Source organism: Lucilia sericata, unplaced genomic scaffold, assembly GCF_015586225.1.
Source record: "Lucilia sericata isolate MDLA Ls3-8-SP2 unplaced genomic scaffold, ASM1558622v1 Contig000017F_arrow, whole genome shotgun sequence".
NCBI classification, from domain to species: domain Eukaryota; kingdom Metazoa; phylum Arthropoda; class Insecta; order Diptera; family Calliphoridae; genus Lucilia; species Lucilia sericata.
Window position 1 is genome coordinate 1,266,234 of NW_023994056.1, and position 10,963 is coordinate 1,277,196.

Sequence of the window (10,963 nt, forward strand, 5' to 3'; positions counted from 1 at the left end):
GAGTGGCTAGACGACAACAATATTACACTTTGCTACTTAACATTTCATAGGATAAAAAACGGGTCAAATTTTGTTGTAACAACATCACAATAGAAAAACCTTTCCTTTTTTTATGTTGCTGTTTTCAAATAAAGACATTTTAAGGTTATAACTGTCTTAGAACAAAGTTCAAACAAGTGGCGATAAAACCATCAGATTATGTGGCCTTTTCCTTAATAAGAAAAGAAACTGAAATACACCCTCAACGTTGGTCAGCTAGAAAAAATGTATTACTTTTTTTGGGAGATTTTCTAACAAAAAATTTATTTCTTATTTAGTAAATATGAATTTTTTCTTGCATTCTTTTTACTACTAAAAGAGAGATGGCGTGTGTTGATAAAAGAAAAGTCCTGTTAAGTATAAAGTATATTTTGTTTTGTATATGGAAAAAAACAACCAAAAAAATCTGTTAAAAAAAGGAAAAAAATCTAATAAAAAAGCATTCAAGACATCCTGTTGCTATAAAATCATCAACCATGACAAAACCTAAGAAGTGTTGAAGTGTTAAAGTTCTGTTTTTTTCATTTGTACTTTTCAGTCTTAAGGATTTTATTAGTTTAGAGATAAGAGCAGAGATACGTTAAGAATTTATGGAAAATATGTGCCGGAAACAAAAAATTGCTAGCAAATTTAAGAGGAGGGCAGGGGGAGGTGTTAAAAAGTAAAAGTTAATTAAAAACAATTTTTTTAAACGCAATTAAATCTGGCCAGCAGTTACAGATTTCGTTTTGGGGGAGAAATGTTAATTTTGAATAATAAAATAGAAAAAAATTTAAAGCAATAAGTCGATAAACGACCTCAAATCAATTAAAATCAAATCTATAACAAGCTGTGAATACAAAATTGTAAGCAAACAATATAGAGATAAATCTTTTTAAAATTTTTTTCTCGCCATAAAATCTAATTCGTCCATAATTGTGTGTACGTTTTAAACAATCCAATTTCTTTAACAACCATTTCTTCCCTTGTAGCGCCTTTTTAAACTAAACTGCTAAAATGTAAATAATATTTAAGATTATTATCTTTAAAAGGAAATTGAATACAATAACAATCAATAATAAAAAAAGAAAATATGTATTTTATAGGTTACAAATTCATAATGTAGCCTTAAGTTTAACAAGTTACAGAAACAAGTTACAATTTGTAATTGTGTTTAACTGTGCCTGTCATCTCAGCAAATTGTATTTACTTTTTACGCAAGTAGTATTCAAACCGTGTTAAATTTTTAAGAACCTTTTTTTTTTTATTGTACTCATTTCTGAGTTTGTTTACAGGTGACAGGAAAATTGTAAACAATATTGGAAGGGAGAGTTGTAGTGAATTGAATATGTATGAGTAGATTTGCCACCCTTAAATAGTGGTTAATTTGTCAAGTTATTACATGATAAATCTGGCTTGTTATTGATATTCCTCCAAGGGATATTTGGTTTTATATTAGGAAGAGAAAGAGGGAAGAAAGAAATGTAGTTTAACTATTACAAAACTGAACAAGAACTGAAGCAGTACTGAGGTTACTAGAATTTAACTAGAACTGAACTATAAACGAACTAGAAAAGAACTAGAACGGAGCTAGAACAAAACTAGAACTGGAACTAGAACAGAACTAGAACAGAACTAGAACAGAACTAGAACAGAACTAGAACAGAACTAGAACAGAACTAGAACAGAACTAGAACAGAACTAGAACAGAACTAGAACAGAACTAGAACAGAACTAGAACGAGAACAGAACTAGAACAGAACTGGAACAGAACTAGAACAGAACTAGAACAGAACTAGAACAGAACTAGAATAGAACTAGAACAGAACTAGAACAGAACTAGAACTAGAACTAGAACAGAACTAGAACAGAACTAGAACAGAACTAGAACAGAACTAGAACAGAACTAGAACAGAACTAGAACAGAACTAGAACAGAACTAGAACAGAACTAGAACAGAACTAGAACAGAACTAGAACAGAACTAGAACAGAACTAGAACTAGAACAGAACTAGAACAGAACTAGAATAGAACAGAACTAGAACAGAACTAGAACAGAACTAGAACAGAATTAGAACAGAACTAGAACATATTTCGAACAGAACTAGAACATATTTCGAACAGAACTAGAACAGAACAGAACAGAATGGAACAGAACAGAACTAGAACAGAACTAAACAGAACTAGAACAGAACTAGAACAGAACTAGAACAAAACTAGAACAGAACTAGAACAGAACTAGAACAGAACTAGAACAGAACTAGAACAGAACTAGAACAGAACTAGAACAGAACTAGAACAGAACTAGAACAGAACTAGAACAGAACTAGAACAGAACTAGAACAGAACTAGAACAGAACTAGAACAGAACTAGAACTAGAACAGAACTAGAACAGAACTAGAACAGAACTAGAACAGAACTAGAACAGAACTAGAACAGAACTAGAACAGAACTAGAACAGAACTAGAACAGAACTAGAACAGAACTAGAACTAGAACAGAACTAGAACAGAACTAGAACAGAACTAGAACAGAACTAGAACAGAACTAGAACAGAACTAGAACAGAACTAGAACAGAACTAGAACAGAACTAGAACAGAACTAGAACAGAACTAGAACAGAACTAGAACAGAACTAGAACAGAACTAGAACAGAACTAGAACAGAACTAGAACAGAACTAGAACAGAACTAGAACAGAACTAGAACAGAACTAGAACAGAACTAGAACAGAACTAGAACAGAACTAGACAACTAGAACAGAACTAGAAACTAGAAAACTAGAACAGAACTAGAACAGAACTAGAACAGCACTAGAACAGAACTAGAACAGAACTAGAGCGGAACGAGGACAGAACTAAAACAGAACTAGAACGGAACTAGAACTGAACTAGAACTGAACTAGAACTGAACTAGAACTGAACTAGAACTGAACTAGAACTGAACTAGAACTGAACTAGAACTGAACTAGAACTGAACTAGAACTGAACTAGAACTGAACTAGAACTGAACTAGAACTGAACTAGAACTGAACTAGAACTGAACTAGAACTGAACTAGAACTGAACTAGAACTGAACTAGAACTGAACTAGAACAGAACTAGAACAGAACTAGAACTGAACTAGAACTGAACTAGAACTGAACTAGAACTGAACTAGAACTGAACTAGAACTGAACTAGAACTGAACTAGAACTGAGCTAGAACTGAACTAGAGCTGAACTAGAACTGAACTAGAACTAATCTTGAACTGAATTGGAATGTTCGATATTTCAGAAATCGTTATCTTTGTCTGGCAGTTTAACTTTTGTCCATTTTTTTCATCCCTTCCTTTGAAATTTGTCAACGGAAATGACATTGTTTGATTATCTTTCTTTACTTTTCCATTAATGTAAATAAATAAGATCTAAATGTTTGTTTTTTCTTCATGTCTAACAATTGCTAATAATTACCATTAACACCTTTTTGTCCCTTTCCACCACCCTTTTTTCAAGATTGCGGGCTTCAAACGCAACCCGCGGTAAAATTGTAATAATTTCAATTTTGCCTCTTTTGTAAACATTTTATTACACCAAATTCCTGAATTCTCCAAGTTATTATTTTCTCTTGCAGAAAATTTTAAGTATTTTTATATTTTTCTTTTATTTTTTCTAAATTTATTTAACTTTGTTAGCAGCGATAAGAAGCACAAATGGCGGGAGCAACAGCAACGAAAAGTAGACAATAACATTGACATCATCTTCTTGTCGTTTAAATGTCTCTTTTTGTAGCCAATTTATTGCTTAACGACCGCATGCCACTTGATTTGCTGTGCCACCACCTCCTCCCTTTATTCCCCCTGCTCTTAACTAATTTAAATGAAGTACAATTCTTTCATTTTTTTCTTCTATGCTTGAGTTTTAATTAAATTTTTTCTTTCTTAAAAGATTCATAAAAAGAATATTATAAAATTTTATTAAAAAATATGCTTTTTTAACTCAAAATCATTAAGGGAGAGAATGTTATTAGAATGAAGCTTTTGTCAGTTGTCAAATGATTATTATTTTGGTGGTTTTTCATTATTATTTCTACTTTGTTGTCATTTTTGACACACTTTTGTCATTTTCGAAATTTGATTAAATGAGTAATAAAACAGTTGCATACAGATTTAACTTAAAATTCTATTTTGTTTTCTTTAAATGCTTTTGGGTACAAAAAGTATAGTTTATTCAGACTTTACATCGATAAAATGGTTTTCTTGATAATATCAACACTTTCCATCATTTGGGCTTCATTGATGACCAAAGGAGGGGCAAAACGAATAATATCACCGTGTGTTGGCTTGGCCAATAAACCGTTTTCCTTCAATTTCAAGCACACATCCCAGGCATCATGTTCTGTTTAAGAAAAAAACAAAAGAAAATTAATAATTTTTAATTTTCTAAAACTCATTTTCTTCCAAACTTACTTGAGTTGATGACGATGGCATTCAAAAGACCCTTGCCTCTGACTACGGATACAACATCCTTGGGCAATTGAGACAATTCCTTTCTCAAAAGAGTACCCATTTTATCGGCATTTTCAGCCAATTTTTCTTCTTGTAAAACTTCTAAGGCAGCCATGGCTACTTTGCAACCCAGAGGATTGCCACCATAAGTGGAACCATGCTCTCCAGGCTTAATGCACAACATAATGTCATCATTACACAAAACAGCAGAGACGGGGTACATGCCTCCAGACAAAGCTTTACCCAAAATCAAAATATCGGGTTTAACCTCCTCATGATCGACAGCCAACATACGGCCAGTACGAGCCAAACCGGTTTGTACTTCATCGGCAATCCAGAGAACATTGTATTTGGTGCAAAGTTCACGTACCTTTTTCAAGTAACCCTCATCGGGGACAACGACACCAGCTTCACCTTGAATGGGTTCTACCATGAAGGCACAGACATTGGGATCTTGCAAAGCTTTCTAGGGGTTTTGGGAAAAGGAAATTTTAAAGTTTTTGTTTAAGGTTTTTAACGGTTAATTTTGATTCTTACCTCTAATTCTTGGGTGTTATTGTACTTGATAATTTCAAAACCAGGCATGAATGGTCCAAAACCTTCAAAACTGCTGGGATCGGTGGAAGCTGATACAGCTGATAGAGTTCTACCCCAGAAATTGTTTTCGGCAAAGACGATCTGGAAGAGCAAAACGTTTAAAATATTAACAAAAAGTGAACTAGGAATCAAGCTGAAGTTGAAATTTACTAGAAAGTAGAACAGAACTAAAACCGAACTACAACTGAACTAGAACAGAACTAGAACAGAACTAGAACAGAACTAGAACAGAACTAGAACAGAACTAGAACAGAACTAGAACAGAACTAGAACAGAACTAGAACAGAACTAGAACAGAACTAGAACAGAACTAGAACAGAACTAGAACAGAACTAGAACAGAACTAGAACAGAACTAGAACAGAACTAGAACAGAACTAGAACAGAACTAGAACAGAACTAGAACAGAACTAGAACAGAACTAGAACAGAACTAGAACAGAACTAGAACAGAACTAGAACAGAACTAGAACAGAACTAGAACAGAACTAGAACAGAACTAGAACAGAACTAGAACAGAACTAGAACAGAACTAGAACAGAACTAGAACAGAACTAGAACAGAACTAGAACAGAACTAGAATAGAACTAGAACAGAACTAGAACAGAACTAGAACAGAACTAGAACAGAACTAGAACAGAACTAGAACAGAACTAGAACAAACTAGAACAGAACAGAACTAGAACAGAACTAGAACAGAACTAGAACAGAACTAGAACAGAACTAGAACAGAACTAGAACAGAACTAGAACAGAACTAGAACAGAACTAGAACAGAACTAGAACAGAACTAGAACAGAACTAGAACAGAACTAGAACAGAACTAGAACAGAACTAGAACAGAACTAGAACAGAACTAGAACAGAACTAGAACAGAACTAGAACAGAACTAGAACAGAACTAGAACAGAACTAGAACAGAACTAGAACAGAACTAGAACAGAACTAGAACAGAATACAACAGATCTAGAACAGAACTAGAACAGAATTAGAAACAGAACTAGAACAGAACTAGAACAGAACTAGAACAGAACTAGAACAGAACTAGAACAGAACTAGAACAGAACTAGAACAGAACTAGAACAGAACTAGAACAGAACTAGAACAGAACTAGAACAGAACTAGAACAGAACTAGAACAGAACTAGAACAGAACTAGAACAGAACTAGAACAGAACTAGAACAGAACTAGAACAGAACTAGAACAGAACTAGAACAGAACTAGAACAGAACTAGAACAGAACTAGAACAGAACTAGAACAGAACTAGAACAGAACTAGAACATAACTAGAACAGAACTAGAACAGAACTAGAACAGAACTAGAATAGAACTAGAACAGAACTAGAACAGAACTAGAACAGAACTAGAACAGAACTAGAACAGAACTAGAACAGAACTAGAACAAACTAGAACAGAACTAGAACAGAACTAGAACAGAACTAGAACAGAACTAGAACAGAACTAGAACAGAACTAGAACAGAACTAGAACAGAACTAGAACAGAACTAGAACAGAACTAGAACAGAACAGAACAGAACTAGAACAGAACTAGAACAGAACTAGAACAGAACTAGAACAGAACTAGAACAGAACTAGAACAGAACTAGAACAGAACTAGAAAAGAACTAGAACAGAACTAGAACAGAACCAGAACAGAACTAGAACAGAACTAGAACAGAACTAGAACAGAACTAGAATAGAACTAGAACAGAACTAGAACAGAACTAGAACAGAACTAGTACAGAACTAGTACAGAACTAGAACAGAAATAGAACAGACTAGAACAGAACTAGAACTGAACTAGTACTGAACTAGAACTGAACTATAACTATAATTAAGAATCTTTTCTTAAAAACTGTGACAATCTTACCTTAGCCTGATTCTTTGGAATGTTCTTCTTGGTGTAGGCCCATTTTCTGGCCAATTTACAGGCGGTTTCACCACCTTCAACACCAGTATTCATGGGCAATACTTTGTCATATTTGAAAAGTTTTGTAACGTATTCCTCGTATTCTCCCAAAACATCAGAGTAGAAAGCACTGGAATTAAAAAAAATAAATTTATTAAAAAAATATAGATTTTTATAAAAAATCTCGTTGTCATTTACCAAGAATGACATCGTTATATTATCTTAGTGCTGTAAGTGTTGCCAACTTTAATTTGTAGTGAATTAAGGGTGTCAAGTCTCAAACTTGTAGATATTTCTGTTTAATTTCTCTTCGAGTGTATTTGCACCTGAAAAATCTTATTTATTTAGGATTTGACATCTTATCTCTTTCCCCCTCTAAAATTATCTTAAGATTACTCTGACATTTCTTTAAAAAGTATTTAATTTGTAAACAATTTTTCAAATTACTTGAAAATACCGGTACAGATAAGTAATCTTAACCTATGACTTCTAATATAAAAATAATAAACGACAAAATTCTAAACTAATAACTAAGCGTCCAGGAAAGCAAACAACCTTAAAAATTATCAATTTCAAGTCTTATCGCAAATTTCACTCTTATAGTAAGATTGCAGGTCCCTGACGTCTAATCTATTTTAGAAAACATATCGAATAGAAATTACTTTATTTTTTCGAAAAAAAAAAGATTGTAATTCTACTTCTTGGCTAAATAAAATAATAATTTATATTTAAGTGCTCCAATTAAAAAGCTTATCTGCTCACTTATGTTGTTGCTTTTTGTTTGTTTTGCAAAATTATAAAAAAAATTTTCCATTAAAAAGACAACAATAACTAAAAGAAACTTACCGTGAAGTCAAGGCCAATTTGGAGGCTTGTTCAACAAGAGCTTTAACGATTTTGGGATGACCATGGCCTTGATTGACAGCCGAATAAGCACTTAAATAATCATAATAACGTTTACCCTCAACATCCCAAACAAAAACGCCCTCGGCTTTAGTTAAGGCCACTGGTAGGGGGTGATAATTGTGTGCACCGTATTTATTTTCGCGTTCAAAAACATCTTGTGAAGATAATTGTCTGCTGGAGGTGGCAGTGGTGGCAGTTGAGACTTTGTTTGCACAGATACGGGGTGCCAATCTGCTGGTTAATTTGGAAAACATAGTGGATTTTTTCTAAAGAGACAGAGGTTTTTTTTATATTAGAAAAAAAGTAATAATCCACCTTATTAGTGTTAAAAAGTTGTTATTTTGACACATTTCTTTGTTTGTTGTTGAATTTTTAAATCAAAAACACCCTCTATAAAAACAAATCAACTTACCTTAATAAAAACAAAGCTAAATACTTGGTATGCTAAATATATATGAAATTAAAATTCTACGTCACTTTTTTTTAAAACGTCAGACTTTTTCAAATTTGTTTTAAATATTCCAATCAATAGCTACAGACAACTGGTGTGTGTTTTCCTCAAGACTAAACAACCAACACTGAAAATAAAACTAGCTGACAACCGTCTAAAACTGCTCAAAATTCCAACGATCAGCTAGCATTAATAATTATTCAAAACATAGAACTCTTATCTCTGGAGGGGTAGAGAATAAATTGTTGTACAATTTTACTAAAATTCAGAGAATACTGATAACTATGAGAGCAGGGCTGTTGGTAGATATGTTTTAACAATTTGTAGTTTATTTAATAAGTGATCATAGTTTTGTTTTAAACAAAGAGTTTTTTTCAATTAATTTATAACGATTACTCTCATTTGTTTTGAAAACGTTTGTTGGGTTCATTTTGAAATTAGGGAAGTGTGTTTTATTGAAATCATTAGAGATGACAAAATTGAACTAAGTTTCTATCGATATTTTTTACTTAATACGATAAGTATTAACGATCGCTTTTATTAACTTGAAATGCAATAGAATTTGTTATAAAATAAAAAAAAAACAATTTTATTTTCAAATGTAATCTAGAAACTCAAACAGTTTTATTTCGTACATCTGAGTTCTGCTCTGAAAAAGGAGTCAAATTCAAAATTCAAAGTTATTCCTAGGAATTAAAAACTTATTTATATTTTTATTTAGTTCCCCTTTCTCTGTGCAACAATTTAAAATGGAAAAGCTTTTTCTTTTTTTATAGTAATTATTTTTACAAAGCTTTTTCTAAAAAAGCTTTTCTTTCAATAAATGTTTTTCTAAAAAATCATAAAAGTTTTTTAATAAAGCTTTCCAATAGAAAGTTTCTTAAAACAATTGTGAAATTCCATTTTTTTTATAATTCTCCTTTCTCTGTGCAACAATTTTTGAAGTCTATAATGCAAAAGCTTTTTTTAAAATTTTTTTTCTAAATTTTTTCACAGAAATATTTTTCATAATGTTTCCCTAAAAAAACTTTCCAATAAAAGCTTTTTAAGAAATAAAAGCTCTTAATATACATATATATTTTTTTTCAAAATAAGCGTTTTTTATTTAAAGCTTTTTGCAATTTCTAAAGAAAGCTTTTTCTATAAAGAGATATTTATCACTAAAGCTTTTCTTTTCAATAAAAGCTTTTTTAGAAATATAGCTTTTCTTTTCAATAAAAGTTTTTTTTTTTTTTTTTTTTTGAAATAAAAGCTCTAAAAATATTTTTTTATGGGAAGCTTTACCAAAATTTTTTTTTTTTATTTTTCCAAAATAAAATTAAATAAAGCGTTTTCTATTTGAAGCTTTTTGCATTTTCTAAAGAAAGCTTTTTCTATAAAGAGTTTTTTTTTCAATAAAACTTTTCTGAGAAAAACTTTACCAACAGAAAGCTTTCTACGAAATAAGATGTTTATATAAAAAGCTTTTTCTGAATTAAAATTTCTTAAAATTCTTTTTTATCGAAAGCCTTAAAATAGCAAATTTTATGAATGCTTTTCATATAAAATTTTTATAAAAGGCTTTCTATAGAGTTTTTATTTTAAAAGCACTCTATAAAGTTTTTTTTTATAAAAAGCTTTTTCTATATAAGGCTACCCTGTGAAATGATATGTAGAAAATGAAATGATATTCTATAGAAAGCTTTTAGCTTATTTGCTGGAAGCTTTTTCAGTTTTTTTCATAAAAAGCTTTTATACAGAAAGTTTTTTATAAAATGTTTTTTTTTTAAATTTAAAGAGCTTCATATATAAAAGAATTTTAGAAGAATAGCTTCATATATAAAAGCTTTTTATAAAAATAGCTCCATATAGAAAGTTTTTAAATAAAAAGCTTTTTTATAAAAATAGCTTCATATATATTAGCTTTTTATAAAAATAGCTTCATATAGAAAGTTTTTAAATAAAAAGCTACACATAGAAAGATTTTAATTAAAAAGCTTTTTATAAAAATAGTTTCATGTATAAAAGTTTTTTATAACGATAGCTTCATATAAAAAGTTTTTAAATAAAAAGCTTTTGTATATAAGACCAAAAGGTTCTTATATACAAAACTTTTTTATAAAAAAGCTTTATGAAGCTATCTTTATGAAAAGCTTTTATATATGATATTTTTTATAAAAAGTTTTAATGTATAAAGCTTTTTATAAATAGATTTTATATATGATAAAAAGCTTTTATATAGAAATCGTTTTATGAAATAAACTTTATCTTCAAAATGATTTATATAAAGCTTTTTAAAAAAAAGCTTATATTATAAAAAGTTTTTTCTGTAGAATGCGTTTTATTGTACAAAACGTTCATTAGTTATCACTTGCCTTTGTTAATTTTGTTAATCTCTTCTTAACTTACTCTCTCCTCTCTTGTTGCTAGTTAGCTTTTTTTTGCTTTTTACCTTTTTAAACTCACTCCTCATTAGCTTGAAATAAAACTCTTTGTGATTTATTTTGTTAAATTTATTGTTAGTATTTTTTTGTTGTTTTAATCATATATTTTTTTTATTTTAATCAATTTAAAATGATTTTTTTGTTGTTGTTGCTGTGGCATTATTTCATTTAATTAAATTA

At 30.5% G+C, this 10,963-nt stretch overlaps 1 protein-coding gene across 1 annotated transcript; it reads right to left on the reverse strand.

The window, feature by feature from the left end:
- Positions 1-4,155: 4,155 nt before the first annotated feature.
- LOC119606621 (ornithine aminotransferase, mitochondrial) lies at positions 4,156-8,634 on the reverse strand. The gene is made up of 6 exons (XM_037960194.1): positions 8,322-8,634; positions 7,850-8,175; positions 6,965-7,133; positions 5,039-5,179; positions 4,463-4,967; positions 4,156-4,391 (listed from the first exon to the last, which is right to left on the reverse strand). Exons 2-6 carry the CDS (start codon positions 8,161-8,163, stop codon positions 4,231-4,233), a joined length of 1,290 nt encoding a protein of 429 aa, XP_037816122.1. The 5' UTR covers positions 8,164-8,175; positions 8,322-8,634; the 3' UTR covers positions 4,156-4,230.
- Between the last annotated feature and the right edge of the window lie 2,329 nt (positions 8,635-10,963).